Raw genomic sequence first — 23665 nt, 5'->3', positions numbered from 1 at the left:
TTAAGCTAAACATTCTTTAAACAATTTTTTTAGTAACTAATCAATAATAGAAAGTGAATATAAAGATAAACAAAAAAGATTCGCTAGCTTTCTTTGTCCCCAAAATTTGTAGTATATTTATTGCTTCCAAGTTCAATTCTTCTGTAGTGACTGAGGAATGGCCATAAACAGAGACATAGAAGAGACTAACATGTAAAAAGAGGCATCAGAATCGAGACCAACTTGCTTTTTTGTTCAAAAAACATGAAGTGGAAAGTCCAAGTGTCCTCCACGGTTTCTTGTGCCCCTCAAAGTTTCAAGCCTGATGATGATCAATCCTCTGCCATTCTTGAAATTTCAAAGAATCACTGCATACCTTCTTTGACTTGAGGAGGACGGCTTGCTCAACATTAGATGGTTGAAATACCATGTATTTTTTTTCCACTGCAATGCATTGTTTTTTTCTCTTTTAGTTGCTGTTGTTGTTGGTCTACTGTTTTAAAGTTAAACCATAGTTGCGTGTCAAGCTAGCTAGTGCTGAACAGAAATCTCCTGCCCCCTATTGGTGCCCCCATCGGTGCCCCTTTTCTCTTTTCATGCCAAGGGTCTAGGTTTAGTTTCTTGGTTATACTTGCTCTTCCAGCATCAGCCTAAGTTCTCGAACTTTTCCTCTACTAAATATACAAAATACAAAAGTAAAATACATTGTCATGGACATTGAATTTATAACTGAACCTCCCAGCTATACATTTATGAAGCTTTTAATTAAAGTTTTGTCTATCAGGTCATCTCTAGGCTTCAATGATCCGAAAATGAACTCAAACCCCAAAAATCAGTTGCAAAAAGAAAGCCTAAGCATAGTCGTCATCGTTATCATCTTCTTCTTCAATTCCAACTAATGAAGAGAGGGTGGATTTAATCTTTTTTCGTTTTTCACTTTCTTCTGATCTTCTATGAAATTCACAACGTTGGCAATGGAGTTCACTGCAAAAGAAACAGGAAAAAGAGGCTTTCGAATTGCTGGTGACTCATTCTCCTACCTACAAAAACAGAGGCAAATAATTTTTTTCAGTGTTATATGTCTTAAAATTCGATGGCTAAAAAGAAACCATCGCCTAAAAGAGGAAAACAGTATTGTTCAATCTTCTGACCCGAATGAGTTGCAAAACCACTGGATCGTTGGTGATTTCAGAAGTTGCAGGAAGGAAAGCCCTCGATCCTTTTCCGTAGAGAAAAAAACTCATCAAACATAAGCTCTCGTTGAACTTTTTGAGCGGTAGAATTGCAAGAGATAAGAGTAAAAGAGGGTAAAAGGCTGCAGCAAAAGCAAAGAGTCTAACAACAGTAAAAAATAAACCTATACACTTGGCATGAAAAGAGAAGGGGGTACCGATGGGGATACGGATAGGGGCAGGTGATTTCCATTCAGCTAGTGCAGGCAATTCCTGTGCAATATGTCGGTTATTATGAAAAGAATCAAAAGAAGGATCTTTTGTGGGGCTCCTGCTGCCGACCGGAAAATCTTCTATCCATGTAAACTTGGAAATTGTAATACTAGCAATCACTGGGTCAAGCACTAAAGTTGGCCAGGAAAAACCGGCGCCAACCATTTTTCTCTGAGCTAGAACCGGCCTAATATGAAGTTCTTTCCTTATCATTGTTCCTTCTTTCATTTTCACTTGTTCCTTTACTCCACATAAAACGTAGTAATTAGTTGAAAGTAATAATTTCAACGCCTAGACATGCTTGAAACTAATTGGGGGTGGAGAGAGGAAGAGCTGGATGGATAGAACCCAGGGGATTGAGAAGTGCAATCCTTTTATGGCTATTATGTTAGGAGGTGAACCACTTGCCCAACTGACTTGTCCTAGTCGAACACGACCTGCTTATCATGTTAACCGAGCTGATCATCCTGCTTGAACTTTAATCTTTGGCTTAATTAGTGGTTTAAGTATCACTCCCTTAATTAAAGTACGTTAGTACGCAGGAACTGGATTAGATCACCCCTAGAGTTGAATTGATTGACAATCGACAGAAACAGAGTACAGCAACACAGTCCTAGAATCAGAGTACCTAGCCAAAACAGAGCTAGGCCCAACACAACTCAAAACAAGAGAAGGCAAAAGCTGGCCCCAAAAACCACATTAACTAGAGAATAGACATTCGTGTGTTTGTCTTGTCTCCAAGATTCGAAGGACTATAGCTTATTTGGTTAGCGTTTGCCAATAGCAGGAGCCATTTTCTTACAGCAGATATGTCAAAGAGCAAGTAGTAAGAAAATTGTTATTGATCTTTGATGTTCATCTTGATGATCTGAACCGACATAAATTCCAAGCCACTACGACAGTGGGGAATTTGGAAATCCCAACAAGAGGGTTAAGCGTCATTCTGATGATCGTTAATAATTAACAACTGATCAAAATCATGCTTAAACTATTAAATGAAGATTTGTTGACAATAATTAGAGATAATGCAGAGCATTACTAAAAGTGCTAGTGACCAATACCAAGTGCGCACTGCATTGTCAAAGCTTTTACCAGTAAAAGAAAGGTGTATAAGCATTACAGCCCCACAGAAATCCAAGAGGAACCGTAATGTATCCATTGGTGTATAAACAATTTACAATTATACTCCTGTAGAGAAGAATATCCAAGTCAAATGAAGCTAATGATGTTGTATAGTTCCCAAATCGTTCCGTGCCAAGACCTTCCACTCATCATTCAATCTTCAATATTGAAGGGGAGGGAGGGGTTACCTGGTGGCTACAGCCTGGTTGGCTCCTCGAGTTGAGGAAGTTCTTAGCTTCCAAAGAACACAGTTGGATCCTGGAGAAATGGGCTCCGTTAGTCGCAAATCGTGATCATAACAAGAACATGCGTTGAGGAATTGAGCAACTATATAGAATTGTAGAGCTAGGAGACTCTGTCGCATTGGTTGAAAGAGAGAGAAGCATTTTCCCTTAGCCGTCAAATCCTACCGTTGAACATATGCAGAATCCTATAAGTCAAATGAATCTAGGAATCTTTGAAGTAGGATTTGATGGTTATGCTAGTTGAAGAAAAGCGTTCCAGAATATCTAGTGGACGGTTCATGGTGGGGAATGATTGTGGGTTTGAAATCATTAATTGAGAAAACAGTAAAACAGGGATTACTTACTTTCACGCACTGTTTTATTGCTCAGCAAGTCAAACATAGGAGTGTGCATTTAGCTAACCAACTACCTTATTCAAGCGTGGGATGGGTAATCACCGTGAAAACCAATGCCAACTAGCTCAAGCTAAACAAGAGATGGCAACGCACACGATCCAAGCCTACTTTGTTGGGCCGAAGCTAACGTATTCTACAGCACCCCTCCAAAAAGGCCAGCTAAATATGGGCTTAAAAGGAAAAGTTTGGTTCATAAATTACGCCTCAAGTAGTAGGGATGACTATTGACTAATGGGCCTATAAATTGGACCATCTTGAGCAGTCTTATGGATCCACATAGCATCTAATGGTCGGCACCGGCCGCAAGGAACTCGTGTGGCTACAGTCCATCTCATGCATTGTTTCCAGAACTTGGCAATTTCAAGCAAGATGACCAAACATTTATGAATGAGAGTGACTTTTCTTTCTCCTAAAAATCAAGCACAGTCATAGAAAACGTTGTTACCCTTTGAGCAGGGTGGGTCGAAGGTGATGATGGGGGTGACATAATTTTATATGATTGATTACCTTTTAACAAAAAGAAAGAGACAAGGGAAAAAACCAAGCCCTCCCCAGTCCCCACAGTCCAAGGTAACCAACAAATGAATCGAGTCAGCCCGAAAAAAAAGGGGAAGGAAACGTATCCGAATGTGGTTGGTTGGCCTGATCCAAAATCCAGTTGGGAAAAACAAAATCAGGGACAAGGATCCTCTCATAACATCATCACTGCTTATATTCTATTCGACAATTGACACATCCTCGCCCCCCCAACACAGCCTCCACGTGTTTCAGTTTCCACACTTCTTAACCATCACGCAAACTCCCGCGTGTCGCTTAATCCAACGGTCCTCGTTCATCAGAAACGTGGCTTCAAAAATTTTCAACCGCGTAAAGTTGTAAATTTTATTTTCTTTTCTTTTCTTGTTCAAAGCCAAATCTTTGAATTTTGTTTAGTAAAAGTATATTAAGGGAAAAAGAAAAAGGAAGCCTCTGCAAGTAATAGGAGAGAGGGTGGGGGGGGAGAGAGAGAATATGCCGTTGTTATGTTCGGCCCAGACATTCTGAGATGCCGTGGTTCTTTATATAGAAATTCTACAAAAACCTGATATATCCCCCTCCTCCTCCACCCCCACAACTTCCCCTTTTCATTGCTTCCACATGCACGCTCTCTCTCTCTCTTTCTCATTTCAGGTACTCTCTCTTGAAAATTTCCGTGGTTTGTTTGTTCGAATTATCAAAGCCGTTGATTGTTGCAGGTGATTTTCTTTTTTGGGTTTTAACATTTTTTGTAATAATAATGTTTCTGTTTTGTGGCGGTTATGGTTTTTGATTCAAAACAAGCCCCAGTGGTCTGTTTGATTGCTGGGGGGGGGGGGGGGGGGAAGAGAGGATATAATTAAATAAAGTATAAATTTAATTATTGTTATATGGTTTTTTTTTTTGTGTTTGCGTTAATTAATGATGAAGTAGCAGTTTATGGTTGAACTTAGAATTAATGTGGTTTTTGCATCATAGGATTATGTTTTTTTTTTTTATAGACCATTGTAGCTTGATGGCATTGGTTCACTTGATTTTATTGGATTAGTAATTGCTTTTGAAACTAATAATGCTGATTAAAATCTAATAATCTTTTGCGTTCTGTCGCTTATTCTAATTTAGAAATGACTAAATTTTATGTCTTTTTTTAAAAGTTTAATGCTATTCAGTATCGTTATTAGGTACTTGGAAGCTTGTCCTTGTGGTGCGTCTCGACTTTTTGTGCAGGTGAAGTGTGGGGGCTATTTGTGAGACATTGAATAAGGGTAAATAGGAGGAGCTAGACAAGAAATTTTTGTTTTGAGAAATGGGTTCTGATAAGCATTCAGCTGGATTATTACCTACCCTTGGAATGGACAGGGTTCGGACGATTTTAACTCATACATATCCTTACCCGCATGAACACTCGCGTCATGCCATAATTGCAGTGGTTGTGGGTTGTCTGTTCTTTATCTCATCAGATAACATACATACTTTGATAGAAAAGTTGGATAATAATATCAAATGGTGGTCTATGTATGCCTGTCTGCTTGGATTCTTTTATTTTTTTTCATCTCCATTTATAGGGAAGACTATCAAACCAAGTTATTCAAATTTCAGTCGATGGTGAGTGTTCTAATCTGATGCCTTTGTTAATCATGTTGCGAAGTCTATGCACATAAATACTTTAGATAATTGTTGATATACAGTAGGAAGGTAAGAACAAGATGGATTATTTGTGACTTTATATATCTTAAATTTGCAGGTACATAGCATGGATTTTAGTTGCAGCTATCTATCATCTTCCTAGTTTTCAGTCAATGGGAGTGGATATGAGGATGAATTTGTCGTTGTTTTTGTCAATATATATCTCTTCTATACTCTTTCTTCTTGTCTTTCACATTATATTCCTTGGCCTGTGGTATCTTGGACTTATTTCTCGTGTGGCTGGAAGGAGGCCAGAAATCTTGACCATTCTCCAGAATTGTGCTGTAAGTGTTGAAGATGTGATTGATTGTTCTTCCTTACACCGCAGGTTTTTGCACTTGTGTAGATGCTGGTCCTTACTGGTATTTTCTTCCCTTGATCTTTGTAGGTTATCAGTATAGCCTGCTGTGTATTCTATAGCCATTGTGGCAACCGTGCTATGTTAAGGCAGAGACCTCTTGAACGAAGAACTTCTAATTGGTTTTCCTTTTGGAAGAAAGAAGAGAGAAACACATGGCTTGCAAAATTTATTCGTATGAATGAGTTGAAAGACCAAGTCTGCTCATCTTGGTTTGCTCCAGTTGGCTCTGCAAGTGATTATCCACTTTTGTCGAAGTGGGTCATTTATGGTGAGGTAAGGCTCTGCCCCACTATAGGGTTTTATATCATTTGTATCATCCTATGGGAATGTTTTTGTGTTTTTGTTGTTTTTAATCCTTACTATATATTTTTCTCTTGAACCTCATATGCAGTTAGCTTGCAATGGTTCATGTCCAGGTTCCTCAGATGAAATTTCTCCCATATACTCGCTGTGGGCTACATTTATCGGTCTTTACATTGCCAATTATGTAGTGGAAAGGTCAACAGGGTGAGTAGAAGCATATAGCTTGTTTGTAATGTGTGAAATGTATCTGTTTGTTACATGTTTGAAAGAGGAACTGTATAACACCTTGCATGGGATCCACTGTTCAGATTGCTATATTTTCTCACATCAAGGTTCATTTTCATTGCAATGAGACTTTATATGGATGAGTATTCTGTCACTAACCATTTCCCAGTTTCTTGATTATCCATCCTGTAGATGACTCGTATTAGTTTCTGGGTCTAAAATTGGTATCTTTTCTAGGAATGAGCTACTCTTGCTTCTACATGCCTTGATTCTTAGTCTTCATCATAATTTTTTGCTGTATTTTCTGCATCAAAACCAGGTGGGCTCTTACTCACCCTTTGTCTGTTGAAGAATTTGAGAAGCTGAAAAAGAATCAAATGAAACCAGATTTCTTGGATATGGTTCCTTGGTATTCAGGGTAGATGTGTTTACTATTTCCTTGTCTTTTATCTTTTGCTTCTCATTTTTTTACCCCACTTTGTGGTGGCAGCTAAAAGGTTTCAATCTTTTGCCCTTATAATACTTATCCCAAATTTTGCAGAACATCAGCTGACTTGTTCAAGACTGTTTTTGACCTCTTGGTATCAGTAACTGTGTTTGTTGGCCGGTTTGACATGCGCATGATGCAGGTGTTGTTCTATATTTTGATTTTATATGCATTAACATAGCATATGTATTTTTTTGGTGTTATAAGGATTGCTGTTATAAGCAAAAATTTCCTGATATTCCATCGAGGAGTGAATTTTTATTCTTCCAATCTGCCTTTGTCAGGCAGCAATGAGCAGGGTTCACAATGGAGCTAAACAAGATGATCTTTTTTATGATCATTTGAGTGAAAAGGAAGACCTATGGTTTGATTTCATGGCTGATACTGGTGATGGTGGGAATTCATCATATGCTGTGGCTCGGCTGCTTGCTCAACCTTCCCTTCGGCTTACTAGAGATGATTCTGTACTTACGCTGCCACGTGGGGACCTGCTACTTATTGGAGGAGATCTTGCGTAAGTTGGTACCATGTCTTGGGTACAAGTTGTAGTTTGACATGATAAAATTAGAATTGTCATATTGATGGTTTATTATTCGTGTAGCTAGAGCCTCTATATTGCTGTTTGTTTGGTTGATAATTTAGTCTTAATAGTATTCTTATATTGATGGTTTATTGCTCATAACTTGTGGCTTATGTGATAGGTATCCTAATCCATCAGGATTCACATATGAAAGGCGTCTCTTTTGTCCTTTTGAATATGCTCTTCAGCCTCCACCTTGGTACAAACCAGAGCACATAGCTGCAAACAAGCCTGAGTTACCAGAAGGGGTATCTGAACTCAAGGAATACAATGGACCTCAGTGTTTTCTCATTCCTGGAAATCATGGTAGGTCTTACTTCTTAGCCTGAATATAATCTTGAGTGATCCATGTTCCTGCATGAGAGAAAAGTTCAAAGGAGGCATACCATTGTTTTTAAGTATATATTACTGTAATTTTCTTATTGTCTGAACAATTATCACATGTTTCCTTAGTAGAACCTTATATTTGTTAATAAAGAAGCCTTCTACTTTTATTGTTATTTAAAAATTCAACCATGTGTAATGGCATTATGCTTTAACTTTACAGATTGGTTTGATGGACTTAATACGTTTATGAGGTATATATGCCACAAGAGCTGGTTGGGTGGGTGGTTTATGCCTCAGAAGAAGAGTTATTTTGCTTTGCAGCTCCCAAAAAGGTGGTGGGTATTTGGTCTTGATTTATCACTCCATGCTGACATTGATGTGTACCAGTTCAAGTTCTTTTCTGAATTAGTAAAGAACAAGGTATCACTTACTCATAATATCTGTGCTTTTCTGTCATGTTTGCTATTAATGTTACATTTTGAACCATCTATGATCAGAAATACACCTTAGTGAGGAGGGCATATATTTGTGACTTTGTGGAAGACTCATCTTATTTTTTTTTTAAAAGATGTCATGTTAGTTGTCTTGTATCAATGCATTCCAGAGAATTCGCATTGCAGTAGCGCTGGTGTGCATTAACTGAGTCGTGTATGCTGCATTTGATGCCTGAGGCATGCTGGCCTGGATGCACATATATAGTAATTCATATCATATGGAGTAAATGGATCACAAACTTTGATTCCTCAATACTAGTGTGTACCTTAAGAAGTCTGCTTGCAATGGACTGTTCACAGTTAAATGTACTTAGTTTTGGAAGAAGTTGTTGTGCAAGCATATGTTTATGCTTTCAATCTGATAATATTACCAATTAATATAACAGTATAAATATAAGCATATGTTTAGCATTCTGTGCTTATCTCTTATATTCTGTCCAAAACTTTATGTTGGTTGAGAATAATTTTGTTTCCTCCATTTTCCTTTTCAGCTTGGAGAAAATGATTCTGTGATCATTATGACCCATGAACCACACTGGCTTCTTGATTGGTACTGGAAGGGCGTTTCTGGGGAGAATGTCTCACACCTGATATGTGATTACTTAAAAGGAAGGTGTAAACTTCGAATTGCTGGGGACCTGCATCATTATATGCGCCATTCATGTGTTCCATCAGAAGGTCCAGTTCACGTGCAGCATCTTCTTGTAAATGGGTGTGGAGGGGCATTTTTGCACCCAACTCATGTCTTTAGTAATTTTAACAAATTTTATGGAAAAACATATGAGTGTAAAGCCGCATATCCTTCTTTTGATGATTCAAGCAGGGTACTCTTGGATTTTTCTCTTCTTTAATATTTCTTAGATTCCATTTGGCTTGTTTCCTCTGAGTTCACATTCATGTTGGGGTTGTTCTTTGATGCAGATTGCACTGGGTAATATTTTGAAGTTTCGGAAGAAGAATTGGCAGTTTGATTTCATTGGTGGCATTATATATTTTATATTGGTTTTCTCTATGTTTCCACAGGTAAATTTCTTTAAGATTCTTTGAAATTTGTACATTTGACTTGGTTATTCTAACTTAAGCTGTAATTGGACCTAAAGTGGCCTGTTTATTAGGATCACCACCCCCCCCCCCCCCCCCCCTCCTCTTTTGAATTGGAAAGCTTACATGTAGTATAATATTGAATGATCTGTTACTGAATGATCTGTCTCCCTCCTTTTTTAGTGCAAGCTTGATCACATTTGGCAAGATGATTCATTTTCTGGTCATATGAGAAATTTCTTTGGCACTGTATGGAATTCTTTTATATACGTGCTGGAACATTCTTTTATATCATTGGCTGGTGTGGTGCTATTGCTGATCACAGCAATTGCATTTGTTCCTTCCAAATTAGCAAGGAAGAAGCGGGCAATAATTGGAATTCTTCATGTTTCGGCACATCTAGCTGCGGCCCTTATTCTAATGCTGCTCCTGGAATTAGGTCTGGAAACATGTATCCGGCATAAACTTCTAGCAACTTCAGGTGAGTTACATATTAATTATCTTTTCTGCAATAGTAAGATGGCTAATGTTGTTGCTCTGATCACCTGAATTATAATGTTTTTATCATTATCTGCTCTAAGCAATTTAAATTTTTTTAAGCTCCATGAAGGTATACAATTGTCAGTGAAGCCACTGAAAGAGGTTAATATGGCATAAAAGTAATTCTTGATACTTTGTTGATGGCTGTATTCATGGTCTTTTTAGTAGTAGTTGTTGATGATTAATTACTGTGTTCAGGTTATCACTCTTTGTACCAGTGGTACCGATCAGTGGAAAGTGAGCATTTTCCAGATCCTACTGGTCTTCGAGCTCGTATAGAGCAATGGACGTTTGGCCTCTATCCAGCATGTATCAAGTATCTCATGTCTGCATTTGATGTTCCAGAGGTAAGAAACCTCTCCTTGTTTGGGAGATATGATACCTTTTCAATCGTTAACTACATTAATGGAGGAAAAATTGCCAGGTTATGGCTGTCACCCGAAGCTATATTTGCAAGAATGGTTTACAGTCGCTATCCCGAGGGGGTGCTGTCATATATTACGCGTCAGTCTTCCTCTACTTCTGGGTGTTCTCAACCCCAGTGGTTTCATTGGTGTTTGGATGCTATTTATATGTCTGCATTAACTGGCTTCACATACACTTTGACGAGGCCTTCTCTTCTCTGAGAATTGCTAATTACAAATCATTCACACGATTCCACATCAATCGTGATGGTGATCTTGAAGTTTTCACTCTTGCAGTCGATAAGGTAAGAAACCAATATTTATTCACTTGTTGGTGTCTTTTTCTTTAGGTTTGTCTTCATCGTTTAAACTTATTAGTTTTTCCTTTACCTGCATGTTGAGGACACCATTACCTCATCGTTTAAACACTGATCCATTTGACATGCAGGTTCCCAAGGAATGGAAGTTAGATCCTGATTGGGATGGGGAGCCCAAACAGTCACCACAGTTGAGCCATCGTAGAAAATATCCTAGTAAATGGAGTGCATCTTCAAGCCAGCAGGATCCAGTGAATACTGTCAGGGTTGTTGATCAATTTGTTATTAGACAAACAGATAAACCTGATTCTATATCAAGTAATGGGTCAGTTTAGTCGCTGATCTTGGTTGTAACATCATTGTAATACTTACATTTAGGAAGCAATGTAGAAAAAAGTTAAAAGAAGAAAGTTAGTTCTATATGGAACTCATCTGCATCTCAATTTGCTTCATTACCCATGAAATCTAAATCCATATGCAATACTTTTTGATCTTGCTGACATGAGGCAGTGCATGCTGGATTTGATCATCTAGTCATCACAATGTTCACTGCATTGGGTTTGTTAAAGATGATGTTTAGATGTCTATGATCATTCCAATGTCACTGCATAGCTATAGATTCCAGCATCTATTGGAGTATTGGTTTTTATACTACTTAAAAGCCAGTCGGTGCCTACTGAAGCTTTTGATTATAGTGATTATTCCAAAGAATCATAGTTCTAGTAAGGAAGGTGGATTAACTGTTTCAAGAATACTTGATTCTGATATGAATTTGAAGAAAGAATAAGAAGAATCCTCCCCGACCAAAGGTTGCTGGATTAGCACAAGTATTGTAGTAGAGGAAAGAGTAAAATCAACAATCAACAACTGTAAACTAAATTTTATAATCTGAATGGAGGAAGCTCTCATATGATGATGCTCCTTCCACTGCTTTCTGAACATCATCCCAGTTAGCTACTTGCTCTGACAATGGTGCCGTGTGTATCTTAATTTGACGGCTACTGAGCTCTCTATAAGGCAATCCTAGGAACTCTTGAACTTCTCTCAGTTTCTGCATTCGGAGGGAACTTCAACCCTTGAGTCTGTAAAGAAGCTTAAGTTCCCAGGTTATGGAAAAAAAAAAACCCAGAGTCCTAAGTCTTACCGTGCGGTTTTTAACAAGATCCTCATAGTACAGAACTATATGGCGGGTGCTGCTGAAATATTCAACAGCCTTGGCAGTTGTTTGTTCTGCTCGCTTCAGCTCAGGAATGAGTTGCGTTGTATTTATAGTTGGCTTGTATTTTGCAAGTATCTGAGCCTGCAATCCACGAGATGGTAAGCAATTGAAGTAGAGACATGCATGTGAGAGTCTGTGTGAGACAGGGAAAGAAACCTCGGCTGATGAATGGACATGAGATTTGTGGGTTCCGTTCAATAGCTTAACATCCTTGTCATAGGAATTTGCAAGCACAGATATCATTCTGCGGAGCAGATTCCTTCTGAATAGAAATATTGCAGAAACCCCATTGTTCATGAAGTACTTCACAATATCATCGTGATGCTCCATCAAACCCTGTAAAATGTTTAATGAGCATCATATGCAGTTTGAAATTTTGAAGAAATCTGAAATTGTGTCACTTTACCTGGTTAAGCATCCATTTGAACCCAACTGCAGCTGAGCACTCATTCTTGGAAGCGCTAGTGAACCAGTCAAGATTATAAACTTTGTCCATTGTCTTGAGTATTGAAGAAACATTACTTCTCCTATCCCTAACTGAAAAGATTTCTCCATTTGAGCTAACATTTGTATGACTATTTAACAATGTCTCGAACCACCCACTCCCTGATCTCTGCATTGACAATATGGCAAAGTATCTTACTGGGTTGCAGACGCATTCTTCCCTGCATAGAACAAGCTTCAACTTTTAAACGACATATAACTTGAGAGCCAATGCATGGATAATAATCAAAGAAGATTACATTGTTGGTACCTGCTAAATGTTTCAGGATTTGGAAAATGTATAAATGGAGCTTCCCATTGTTCAATGTTGGGAGCTTGACATTGCTGTTGCAGGTGATCAAGTACTCTGATGTTTAGAAATTTGGCGTTTGTTCGTGGGCTTATTTGCCTCAACCAGATGGAGAAGATGTAAACTCCAGAAACCATGAGCAAAAACAAGACCACCATTGTTAATATCAGTGGAGATTTCCTAGGAGCCTTTATGAACTTCGTATCCTGTGTTTCAAACATTACCCTTTATATTATATTATGATTCATGAAACAGAAGAAAAACAAAACGGCACTGAAACTAGCTTGCCAGGAAGAAATTAACAGTTAAGGATTCAGCCGAGTGATCAAGAACTCGAAAATGCAGTGCAGAAAACACAACTAGTGGACATAGGAACTTACTGAGGCTTCCATGTAAAATTCTCCATTAAACAGTAAAACTCATAAAGTGCGAGCAGAAAGTTAAAAGAGGGGTTTGGGTTCGGATTCCTTTTTGAGTTCTTAGATTTTGAGAAAAAGAAGGCGAAAGAAATGGTCAGAGTACGAAAATATCAGGTCAAAAGCATGCATATTATAGGTTAAACAATGTGTTCGTGTAAACTGTAAACCATGTAACACGTGCTGCTAAGATAGTTACATCTAATCCAATTAACATAAAACTCCATAACCAACAAGAGAGAAAACTTGGAAAGAACCCAGATTTTATTCAAGTGTGAAAAGGCCAAAACAATGTGTCTGGATTCCACTAAAGAAAAGAATAGAAGGAAACAGGGTGAGGTTAGACCTTGTTGAAGTGGTGGCATATGTCTTCCGCCATCCCTTTGAAAGAAGAAAGCAAGGAAGAAGAAGAATAAGGCATCAACCGTCCCCTTTATTGAGGGGGTTTCCATAGAAAGGAGAGAAATATAATAGTACTAGGAGAGAAGAACAAAGAGCAGTAGAACTCAGATTCTGTTTGAGTGAGCACTTCCTCGTGGAGAACGACGCCATTTATGCACCTCTACCGTACTTTCCCTTTGTACTTACCCACCTACAAAAATACTTATTACTATTAGGATATGCATTATTCATATTATAGTTGTTTTGTTAATGCGCCTGTCATAAGTAACTATATTTAGTAGTGGGATTTTTCATGTTTTTTATCCTTTCTAGAGCATCTCTGAGCAAAAGTCAGATACAAAATTCCAAACATATAACAAAGGATTAATGTCCTTCACAACAGAGTAAGATTGCATCCTTGAATACCATAGTGTTTGGTTAGATCATGCATGGTTGTGTCTATCTCGAAGCACGCAGCCTTGAATACTATAGTAAATTGCTAAGCATTGTTCTTCTGTAAATGGGCTTTACTTGTATGCATTGCTCTCCCTTGTATGCCAAGAGGAATATATACCAATACCTCTCAGTTTGTGATGCAGCAAGTTATTATTTTTCAGAAAGAAGAAGAAAGTGGGGAAATAAAGAGAAATATGCACTTTATTAATGATCAAAGACATATTCTTTGATATGACATAAGGTACAACAGATTTTTTTTTTCCATTTTTGTTGATCAAATAAAAGAAGATAGGGAGACAGAAATGGCAAGTTCTTTGATTCTCACTAGCCTGGTTGCTCTTAGATTTACTACTTTTTTCCTCCACTTTTCTTGGCAATACTCCCACTACAGTCTGATAACTGTGCTTGAACGGTAGAGTAGATATAATGAATATATTCCTCCTATATCAAGTTTCTATTCCCACTTTGCTATCTCTTCTCAAATTTCAAATAGTACATAACATTGGTGCATTGTTAAGCAAATCCTGAGTACTCAGCATTCTTGGCTTCTTGTGTGTTGCAACAAAGCCAAACCCCAAGGAGTATCAGCACTATAGACCTTGCCATTCACTTTGAAACATCATCCAGTCAGAGGCACCAGTCACTACCGTAGACATGGCTTAATAATAAAAGCTGCTTCCTTGGCAGAGTGTTCCAAGTAAAAAATGTCATCACTAGAGGACACCGATGTTCCTGAATGCATGACACAGCTCCAGTTACTCATTTGCTTGTTGTCCCGACAGCTCGGTGAATAGATGACAAAGACTGGTGCTGAGTTAAGTCTACAATTGGACTGTGTTACCTGGTGAAAACCAAGAAAACACACCTTAATGATATTGGGCTGAAACAATGAGAAGGAGAAGCTAAGGTTTAAGCAAGAGGACTGTTGCTCTGTTGCTGGGATATCAACAGGTTTGATATGATCTTCCCATACCGTGGGCATGCAGTGCTTTTGGAAGGAAGAGGGGTGGGAGAGAAAAATAAGGTGGAAAGGTTGTGGCCTTACCAATCAGGTTTATAAGATGATCAAGCGAATTATCTGCCCCAAAAACTTGAATGATTTTGCTGCTTCTTTTAAGCATTTGTTTCTACCCTCTCGAGACCAGTGCTGCAAAGCATAGCAAGCATAAAAAACAAAAAAGAGTATGGAGAAAAATGTCAGCAAAAGGAAAAAAATGAAATGTCCATAGCAATCTCAATCATCAACCTCTCCAAGCACGTTGAGCTTGTCACGTACACCTTTCAATGATTCTTGTACATCGCCCTCCCATTTATAGAACTCCAGCTCCCTTCCTTCCAGCAGCATTTCAGAAACCTAAAGACAATAAAACATCAGACAAAAATGATTGATTTGGTATGAGCAACTCTGTATTGGCAACAAAAATATGGTTTTAGGCTCTTGCATGCTCATCTCAGACAATGAACATTCTTTTGCCTTCTCTTTATAGAAAGGCTATCAGTGTGCATAATTCTCTTTTTGATCAGTGTTTTCTGAAAAACACAACACAAATTGTACACAGCAAGTCTTCTAAAGTTCCAATATCAAAATAATAACATTATAAAGGTTCACAGGCTCAAATTTACCAAATTGTTCAGTTGTACCACTTCAAGCAGTGAAAAGTAGACACTACTACACAGCATGGCTTTGTTGAAGCCTAAGCAAGAATGACCATCCATGCATACCTGTCTTGCAATCACTTGACCACCAGCTATGTGTGAAAAATATATATTGTAGAAATGAGACAAGAAATGCGGGGCACTTTTCTCTGCTAATTCCTTCAAATACGCGACATAAGTAACTCCTGGATTGCTAGGTTCTGGAATCACAAAATCTTGTTGGCTAAACCATTCTAGATCTTTAGAAAGACCTGGTGATCGTTCCAATCCAGTTTTTCTGAAGTAGGCATCTGTAGCAAAATTTCAATTTAAATTCTTATGTAACTCAATAAGCAAGAGTTTTATGTAGTAAATGTCATGTGACAAGCATGCAATTCGTGATAATCAATTGCTCACATCGTTATGCTGGGTAAAGATCCATCATGGGTCCAATGAACAAAAAGGTAACTCTTCATCGATGAATTCAAAATAAGGCAAGATGATAGCACCCCAATCTCATGCAAGTAACTTCCTTGTTAAACACTTAGACTACAAGTTTAAGATATGACAGGCACTGGCAGAATAAATAACAAAGAAAAGGCCCTAACTTTACTCTAACAGAGCTACTCAAAATTCACAAATCAGTGGGCATAGCCACACAACTTCATCCTCTAGAAGACAAATGAATTCTTTTTACCCTTCAGACCAAGACCATAAGCCCGCAGGACAGCAGGAACAGTGGAACCAAGTAAATTCTTTATCATTTTCCATTTTTATTTCAATATATGGGGTAAGAACAGGGAGGACAATTCTCTCCTTCGACGCACATAAAAAATAGAACAGGCTTCCTAGAATCCAGATACTGGAAAAACAAAACAAGGCCAAGAGCACCCATTTTTGTAAAAAAATAAAACAAGAAAATTGCAAGGGAAAGGACTCACAAGCAACATCATCGGATTCATCAACGATGCGCTCGATAGTGTTGAAGACGAGCTTGCTGTCAACCAAGTACTTAAGGAACCCTTCCATACTGGGTTTCCAAGTCTCTGCTTCTCCATCACCAACACCTTCATTGTTCTTTTCTGCTTCAGCTTTATCTCCTCGTCCTTCTTCTTCTTCTTCTTCTTCTCGTTGGTTATTTTCACTTTCAGTGTCAGTGTCAGTATCAGAATTGGAAGTGACCTTTTTACCGTTAGTATTACGGAGTCTCATGGCAACAAATCTCATCTCTTCAGTAATGCCCTCGCTCTCTCCTGGATACTGTTTTCTGTACCGCTTCCTCTTCTTTTTCACCGGAAGGCCCGCCATATTATTATTAATACTACTACCATTACTCGTGGAAGAAATAATCGAAGAATTAGAGCAGCTCAAGATTGTGAGTCCAACATTTCTGGTTTTGTTGAGATTAAGGTATGGGGTAGCGGTTGTGAAGCTGAAGAACGGGAACGAAACTTGACAAGGTCTCAAAGCTGTTGGATGAAACACAGGCGGTTTTAAAGCTTTGTCCATTGGAAGATGTTCACCAGAACAAGACAAAAGCTTCGTTTCCCAACTTGGAATGGACAAAGACAATCCCTCGCCCTCTCCCTCTCCCTCTCCTTCTCCCTGGTAAGAGAAAAAATTAAAGAGATCCAAAGATGAGGTTTTCGCTGCTAATGAGCTCTAACCTGGCCTTTGTCGATAACGGGCTCTTAAAAGGACAATTTTCCATTGTGGGAACTGGATCCATCTCGGGTTCAAGGTACAGAAAAGTGAAAACTCGAACCAATGTACATTCCATGGCGAAGGAGCCCAATCCTGGAGCATTACCAAAAACCCAAATCAAAGCATTGCCCAATTGAAAAATGGTCCTGCTTAGGCCCAGCCATCTACTTCTTTGATCGCATTCCACAGGAGTTTGACTGAAGATCTTCCACAACGGAACAGAGCTTTTTCTTTTAAAAGTTAATAGACTTTATTTAGAACAAGAAGAAAGAACACAAAATGTGAAACAGCAACATTGAATAATAACGTTTTGATCAATCCTTGTATTTCCTTTTATTTGCAAAGTATATACAGCATTTTCAGAACCAATTCACTGGATGGGTTTCTAGTTTCTACAGATACAAGTCAATGAGGGAAAAAAAGTACTAAAAAAAACTGATGTACAGTCTAAAAGGAAAAGAGAGGGAGGATGCACAGAAGGCTGCTATACAATGGCATAGTTTTGGAGGTGCTAACTTTTTCCTAAAGGTTAGTTATCTGAACCCCAGCCCCTTTGCTTTGAAGATGAGGCTGCACTCCTGGTTGTCAAAATTTGATTCCGCCAGCCTCCAAGCAAAAATCAAATTTAATATGTTGAATTCAACTCCAACATCAGTATGATATGAACCAATAAAAAAAAAAAGAAAGAAATGATGCCGTTTGCTGACTATAAGACTAAACTTCTCTTCGTGAATATTGAGCTTTAAGTTTACGTAGGAATTCTAATGCTTCTGTGTATGAAGGATCACTGCGGCTGAGCGGTTTGCATGAATTTATATGATCTGTTGACTGCAACACCTGTTTCACAGTCAAAAGAAGATTAACTTTTGCATACTTGAACCATTTAGACGATCACTGGATCATAGATAATGTTACAGCATTTTGATTTATGGATATGACATACTTATTTAGTTATATTACCATTTTTATAGAAGCATTTAGGTCTATAGACGTTACCTGTTTGTGTTCATCATTTTTATGCAAATGATCCAAACATTTATCATTTAAGAAAATATAATTACCAAATTCCAAAAATAACACTTACAATTTCACCAAATCCAGGATAGGCCGATTCCCTAGCGACAATTTCCGTACGAAAGGCCACTCCTCCATAACCTGTAACAATTGGAGTCATCTTCGTCTGCAAAATGGTGAGTTGGAAGCTTGTAAGGTGGCAGACTCAAAAGCAAACACACACGCAACAAAATGCAGAATTCTTTACTTGAGGAAGAGAATAGATATATCATGAATAGATGCATATCTACTACCTCACAGAAACTAAGGACTTCAAGCATCTGTTTCTTATGAAGGTGACGAAGAAAGTCATTAAGCTGCTCAAGTCGTTGAGAACCACTTCTCAATTCCCCTATCTGTTAAAGAAAAACAAGTGAAAAAAAATAAACACCAGACTCTGAATTGAAACTATTACAACAGTCAAAAAAATTCAGAATCAAAAGTTATGTGCTGATTAAAAAGTTAGTCAATTCATAATTCATCATATACTAACATTTGGAGCCGGACGTAACACGAAGCCCATCCGGCAGGGCAAATCAGCAAGCTTGCTGCCAAAATGTGGGCAGCTATAGAACACCTGAAATCAGATAAAACACCAAGATTATTCAACTTGCCATTGCAAGCTATTTATAGATGTTCAAACACATTAACATCATGCCTCAAAGGTTCCCATTCTTATAAAAGGGTGACATTTGGAATAAAATAATGGAAATTGCAAGCATCTGAGCACTTACAACTCCAACAGTGTTGTTCACAAGGTTGTCCATATTTTCAGCCTTTGCTTTATACAGGATCTGCTTGACCACCAGACCTCCCATGCTACGCATAAGAGAAAGTCATGCATTGAACAAAAAAATAATGTTAAATTGAAACAATTAAAAACTAGCTTATTCACACAAAAGCCAAAAGAAACCAACTTGAAACTTTTATTTTCCGACACAAGGATTGACAATAACCATCCTTCAGCAGACTAGAATCCGTGAAAAGAGCTCTTGCAGAACACCTCCCCCCCCCCCCACAAAAAAAAAAAAAAAGCCAAAACATAAAAGGAAAGAGAGGTTGAACTCATTAACCTGTGGGTTACAAACACAACAGGCCGATTTCCAATGCCTGCAGCAACAAGCTTCTCTAACAACATGGAGCCAACTTCCTGGAGACCAAAATGAAATGTTCATAAATAATGTCAGCCAAAAAAGTAAATAATAGTCACAAGTTTGAAGATTTCCATTAGAACCACATATATCAAAAGAAACATGGAAGCATGAAACTTCTTAAACTGAGTTTCCAAATCATGTGTCCAATGTTGCATGAGTTGAAATAGGGGAGAAAAACTCAATGAATTAATATAAACATGCATCTAGTGTATTTCTCAAAATAGATGACCAGAACTCCAGTAAATAAAGCATAATAAAACTGATAAACTAAATAAACCAAAAGCAGCAAACCTGAAGAGGCAGGGAAGCTCCAGACCACAGTGTTAGATTTGTCTGTATTAAACAAAGAAGAAGACAGATTTTGAAGTGTGAGAAACAACCCAGTGAACACCTCCAAATTGCTAGTTGTAACCTGATTACAACAAATTCCTAGTAATAATTAACAACTTATAACCACAATCAAACTAAAACAAACCTTGTACTTTAGGGAAAACAAGCGAGCTTGAGGAAAATCAGCTGAAAGCCATTCACCTGGCCAAAATGTCCCAAGCTTCCCTGCTTCTTCATCAATTTTCTCTACCAAGCCAGACTTAGTTGAGGATGTATCTTCAGCTATGCGCCAAGTTTTATAAGGTCCACCACGCAGCCCATGTACAAAAACAATATCCATTTGAGGAATCTCTGATTCAGAATCATTATTAGATACATTAAAAGAACTGGATGCATCACCAACATCTGAAACTTTGGTTACAAGTTCATTATCACTGTTCATGGAATCAAATTCACTTGAAAGAGACTTATCTTTCCAGACAGTGGATTGGTCTTTTCCAGGACACTTCCAATGGGGTAGTTCAGGGTTAATTAAGAATATCATGTCCCCATAATGGGGGCCAATGCTTGTTCCATCTCTGCCACTAGTTACAGGACCATTATTTACTGAGTCAATACCAATTTGTTGGTTGCAAAATACATTTAACAGAGTGGCCCTAGCATAACTTCGTATCTTAAGGTCATTGATGCCTGAAATCTTTCCATTAGCACAATCCTCAAGCCATTTACACCAAGTTTCATCAGCTGCAATGACTTTCTGGACTTTTGGAAGGAGAGAAAGAATGGTTAACAGTCGAGCTGCATGCCTCCTAATGTGAGCAGTAGGTGGGACTCGGACACTAGATGGATTGTTTGTACTTGAAGGTGATGATTCACCAGCATTGCTTGAAACCCTTTCTTGTGATTCAGGGGCTCTAGAGGCAGCATAAGCCTCTATTGCAGCCAGTTTCTCATAATCATCACGTAATAAATAGCGTCTTAGCAAACACAAGACCCCCAACTCAGTAATTTTGTCCTGCAATAAAGAATCTTCAGCACAAATTTCAGTCAGTGCTTTGATCGCCTTAAGGGTTGCCAATGCAGAATCAGCAACATCAAACTTAGGTGGATTATCTTTCTTTAGATTTTTAAATGGTCCAGCCAAAGGTTCGAGAGAAAGAAGATCTGCCAGGGGGAAGGTATCGACAGAATCTTTGGTTGTTCCCAACTGATTTCCAGCCAGATTAACTACAGCAACTGCTAACTGATTACCAGTCTGTGCAGCTGAAAGAATGTTAGACTGATTGATCTGAGTCTGCAAAATTCAATTAGATCATAAATACGAAAAGTTCAGTTGAAAACATGACATTCTACTCCTAGCTTCCAGAATATGTAACATAGTGAGATTAAAATTTGCATGTAATCATAACAAAAAAGCAATTAAAAACAAAAGGTACATCTTCGAACCTTTGCTGTGTCACTCTTAGGCTGAGTGCCTCCTTTAACAGATGATGTCTTGCAGGAACTCAGGATATCATTTAGCAAAAGAGCTAACCATCCTTGAGAAATTAGAAGAGAAGATGGGCCTTGGTCTTCAAGAATGCATGAAAGAATTCTTATGGCAGAAGATCGGATTGCGTTGGAGGAAGGTTTTCCGAAAACCCAAGAAAGCAGTATACCAGACCACTTTTGACTTTCTTCAAGAGATAAATGCAAGTCCTCAGTTGAGAGAAATTCCAAAGCTTTTGCCAGAGCTTCTTGAACCTGCTGATGCTTTACTGTTCTCTTTGCAGTGACTCTCATCAGCTCAAGACCCTTCTCCATCACGGTCCTCCGTGCTTCCAGGCTCCTCTCAACAGCAACTAAAAAGGCAGATAAAGCCATTCGAGATAAGGAAATGTCTTCATTTTTGCTTGCATGGGAAGCAGTAGAAAGAAGACTGGAGGCCCAATCAGAGACAGAGTCATTTAAGGGAAGATTACGGTCTTCCAACAACAACCGAGCCACCAAACTCCCATGCCATTTCACAGATCTCTCAGGTGCTAGTAAAGCAGTCATGACAGCCTCTCCATCTTGATCCAGTTCTTCAATATGAGATCTATTAATCTCTGATGCCATTGCCCAGTTGGCTAAAGCCCATGCAGCAAAAGGCACAGCAACATGCTGGCGATGCAAATCATCCCAAAGACCAGGAACAACAGCAGCAGACAAATTGGCTTGTCCTACTGAACTATCATGCTTATTCAATAAAGCAAGCGTTTTCGGAGTACCCCTATCTGATTCTACATTGGTATCATCAGAATGATCAAACATCATAAGCTCACTTGTTCTTGACAATCCTAAAACAGTGGTTCCTTCGAGAATTTTAATCCCAATCCCTTTCATCCCTCTTCCACCATCATCATCATCATCATTTCTTTCTCCCTCATCTAAATGCATGCCACCTTCCTCGATAACATGAATGGCTGCTGCAATATCTCTCATTTCCGCATTCCCCGGTAAGGAAGGCTTAAAAGATACCTTCTCTACACTATCACAATTGGATGTAACAATATCCATAATAGCAGCCACAAGCATACTCCTGCCTTTCGAAGAATCAGAAATATCTAATGAACTACGTCTCGAATGCTGCTCCCACACAAAAGCTATTTATCAATGGCAAAGCAAAAAACTTAGAAGCACCAACAATATACAGGTGCAAAAATTTAAAATTTTTTCGTACATAATCAAAAGAAATAAAAACTTACCCTTTTAGATTTATTTTGAGGTTGACTTAAATAAATGAACCTCAACAAGTTAGGAACGGCGCGTGGTCTTCCAAGGACGTCTTTGCGCACGTCGGGATCGGCGATTAGGTAAGCCAACGCCCTCGCCGCCTCTGCCTGGGTCCCGCAACCATCTAATTTAGCTACCGCTACCGTCTCCAGCAGCCAGTCAACCACCGCGCCGCCACCGGCGCTCACAATCGCCGTCCTGCGACCCGCATTGGCTGCGGCAATGTCCGCAAGCAAGGCCGCAACGCGTAGCTCGAACCCTGCCCGAACCTCGTGGTTGGCAGACGACATCACAGACCTCAGAGACTGCCACAGCACTGCGGCGGCGACGCCAGTTTGTTTCGCGTGGTGGACGATCCTCTTGAAGGACTCATTGGATTTGTGGACCGTGTGTTCGATTGATTCGTAAAGAGGGCTATTTCTAGGATTAGGGATAGCGTCGTACACGTCGTTCTCTTTACCAACGGACAAGACAGCGACAGAAGCGACGAGAGCGGAGAGGAGAGTGGCGGAGAGAGCAAAAACAGAATTCCGAGAAAGAGAGGCGGTTTTGGTGGGGAGAGCCGAAAGATGAGTTTCAAAATTTTGCGGCGGCGTTGGCGGAAGCGGTGATTGGGAAAGGACGGGATTTGTATTATTGAGATTGTTAGGGGATTCGATGGGCCTTTCAGAGGAGGAAGAAGAGGAGAACCGTCGCCGACAAAGAAGATAGCAACGCCGACGACTTCTTAAGAAGTGACGGAGCATAATTTCATTCGAGAAAATTTTGCTCGGAAAAAGAAAGGACAGAATCTAGGAATTCCGTTCGAAGCTTTCTCAGAGGATGCCGGGGGAGGGAAATTCGCGACGAAGAAACAAACGAGAACCTTCACCGGTACAGACGGTATTATACATGGAATTTTCTCGCTGCATATGCGAACCTTTGTCCCTTAAGTCCAGCACTGAATTTGGCCCAATACTTAATTGGGCTTACAAAGATCCAACGCTACTTCGTTTTTAGTTTTTATGGGTTCAATTAGGTTTAGTCAAAGTACCGATTGCTTGTTCTATAAGTTTTTGGTCAAATTAGTATCTTTATTATCAAATTATATGCAATTGAATTTCTCTGCCTAACTCTAACTCTATAATATTGTAGACCTGGGATTGTCAAAAGACCAAATTAGCAATAGCTCTCTCACTTTTCTAAGCTAGTAATTAATTAATACAGAGAGTTAAGTACATTAGAGATTAATTAAATTAAGTAAAATGTCAAATTTGAATACTTGGTCAAAGATAAGTTTATGTATCATTTTTCTTGAAAAAAT

General features: G+C 38.8%; 5 protein-coding genes across 7 annotated transcripts; 1 reads left to right on the top strand and 4 right to left on the bottom strand.

Moving 5' to 3' along the window:
* On the bottom strand, positions 107 to 1782 carry LOC18591251. The gene is made up of 3 exons (XM_018125657.1): positions 1370 to 1782; positions 1131 to 1198; positions 107 to 1019 (listed from the first exon to the last, which is right to left on the bottom strand). Exons 1-3 carry the CDS (start codon positions 1650 to 1652, stop codon positions 1008 to 1010), a joined length of 363 nt encoding a protein of 120 aa, XP_017981146.1. The 5' UTR covers positions 1653 to 1782; the 3' UTR covers positions 107 to 1007.
* On the top strand, positions 4141 to 10950 carry LOC18591250. Of its 2 annotated transcripts, none has more exons than XM_018126108.1 (16): positions 4141 to 4356; positions 4884 to 5307; positions 5447 to 5672; positions 5777 to 6022; positions 6141 to 6256; positions 6597 to 6695; positions 6819 to 6906; positions 7049 to 7278; positions 7466 to 7650; positions 7892 to 8091; positions 8657 to 8989; positions 9087 to 9188; positions 9390 to 9687; positions 9945 to 10093; positions 10171 to 10455; positions 10599 to 10950. In XM_018126108.1, the coding sequence occupies exons 2-16, from the start codon at positions 5009 to 5011 to the stop codon at positions 10800 to 10802; spliced, it is 3060 nt and encodes a 1019-aa protein (XP_017981597.1). In that variant the 5' UTR covers positions 4141 to 4356; positions 4884 to 5008; the 3' UTR covers positions 10803 to 10950. The 2 variants fall into 2 exon arrangements, with proteins under 2 accessions (XP_017981597.1, XP_007017323.1); XM_007017261.2 differs by having other exon boundaries at positions 4141 to 4421.
* Positions 11200 to 13482, bottom strand: LOC18591249. 2 transcript variants are annotated; one of them, XM_018126109.1, is made up of 6 exons: positions 13242 to 13482; positions 12441 to 12685; positions 12093 to 12351; positions 11843 to 12022; positions 11612 to 11767; positions 11200 to 11518 (listed from the first exon to the last, which is right to left on the bottom strand). In XM_018126109.1, exons 1-6 carry the CDS (start codon positions 13314 to 13316, stop codon positions 11342 to 11344), a joined length of 1092 nt encoding a protein of 363 aa, XP_017981598.1. In that variant the 5' UTR covers positions 13317 to 13482; the 3' UTR covers positions 11200 to 11341. The 2 variants fall into 2 exon arrangements, with proteins under 2 accessions (XP_017981598.1, XP_017981599.1); XM_018126110.1 differs by having other exon boundaries at positions 11391 to 11549.
* Positions 13916 to 17173, bottom strand: LOC18591248 (probable inactive heme oxygenase 2, chloroplastic). Its single transcript, XM_018125458.1, has 6 exons — positions 17141 to 17173; positions 16309 to 17029; positions 15455 to 15678; positions 14979 to 15086; positions 14778 to 14879; positions 13916 to 14573 (listed from the first exon to the last, which is right to left on the bottom strand). The coding sequence occupies exons 1-5, from the start codon at positions 17171 to 17173 to the stop codon at positions 14787 to 14789; spliced, it is 1179 nt and encodes a 392-aa protein (XP_017980947.1). The 3' UTR covers positions 13916 to 14573; positions 14778 to 14786.
* On the bottom strand, positions 17367 to 23251 carry LOC18591247. Its single transcript, XM_018125924.1, has 10 exons — positions 22335 to 23251; positions 21055 to 22215; positions 19754 to 20902; positions 19570 to 19611; positions 19198 to 19274; positions 18859 to 18943; positions 18618 to 18701; positions 18379 to 18480; positions 18156 to 18251; positions 17367 to 17908 (listed from the first exon to the last, which is right to left on the bottom strand). The coding sequence occupies exons 1-10, from the start codon at positions 23106 to 23108 to the stop codon at positions 17786 to 17788; spliced, it is 3693 nt and encodes a 1230-aa protein (XP_017981413.1). The 5' UTR covers positions 23109 to 23251; the 3' UTR covers positions 17367 to 17785.

The sequence above is a fragment of the Theobroma cacao genome, chromosome 8, assembly GCF_000208745.1.
Source record: "Theobroma cacao cultivar B97-61/B2 chromosome 8, Criollo_cocoa_genome_V2, whole genome shotgun sequence".
NCBI classification, from domain to species: Eukaryota; Viridiplantae; Streptophyta; class Magnoliopsida; order Malvales; family Malvaceae; genus Theobroma; species Theobroma cacao.
The sequence above is the reverse complement of the archived record's forward strand: the minus strand, read 5'-3'. Positions and strand labels throughout refer to the sequence as shown.

Coding starts and splice junctions, on each gene's coding strand:
- LOC18591251 (XM_018125657.1), bottom strand. CDS start 1,652: ATGAAAGAAGGAACAATGATAAGGAAAGAACTTCATATTAGGCCGGTT. Junction 1,199..1,369: donor CCCTATCCGTATCCCCATCG/GTACCCCCTTCT, acceptor TCTACGGAAAAG/GATCGAGGGCTTTCCTTCCT.
- LOC18591250 (XM_018126108.1), top strand. CDS start 5,009: ATGGGTTCTGATAAGCATTCAGCTGGATTATTACCTACCCTTGGAATG. Junction 5,308..5,446: donor TATTCAAATTTCAGTCGATG/GTGAGTGTTCTA, acceptor TTAAATTTGCAG/GTACATAGCATGGATTTTAG. Junction 5,673..5,776: donor CCATTCTCCAGAATTGTGCT/GTAAGTGTTGAA, acceptor TGATCTTTGTAG/GTTATCAGTATAGCCTGCTG.
- LOC18591249 (XM_018126109.1), bottom strand. CDS start 13,316: ATGCCTTATTCTTCTTCTTCCTTGCTTTCTTCTTTCAAAGGGATGGCG. Junction 12,023..12,092: donor TCAAATGGATGCTTAACCAG/GTAAAGTGACAC, acceptor AACATTTTACAG/GGTTTGATGGAGCATCACGA. Junction 11,519..11,611: donor ATCTTGTTAAAAACCGCACG/GTAAGACTTAGG, acceptor CTCCGAATGCAG/AAACTGAGAGAAGTTCAAGA.
- LOC18591248 (XM_018125458.1), bottom strand. CDS start 17,173: ATGCTCCAGGATTGGGCTCCTTCGCCATGGAAT. Junction 15,087..15,454: donor GTCAAGTGATTGCAAGACAG/GTATGCATGGAT, acceptor TATTGTCTTTAG/GTTTCTGAAATGCTGCTGGA. Junction 14,880..14,978: donor AGCTCAACGTGCTTGGAGAG/GTTGATGATTGA, acceptor TATGCTTTGCAG/CACTGGTCTCGAGAGGGTAG.
- LOC18591247 (XM_018125924.1), bottom strand. CDS start 23,108: ATGCTCCGTCACTTCTTAAGAAGTCGTCGGCGTTGCTATCTTCTTTGT. Junction 18,702..18,858: donor TGAACAACACTGTTGGAGTT/GTAAGTGCTCAG, acceptor ATCTGATTTCAG/GTGTTCTATAGCTGCCCACA. Junction 17,909..18,155: donor ATCCTGGATTTGGTGAAATT/GTAAGTGTTATT, acceptor ACTGTGAAACAG/GTGTTGCAGTCAACAGATCA.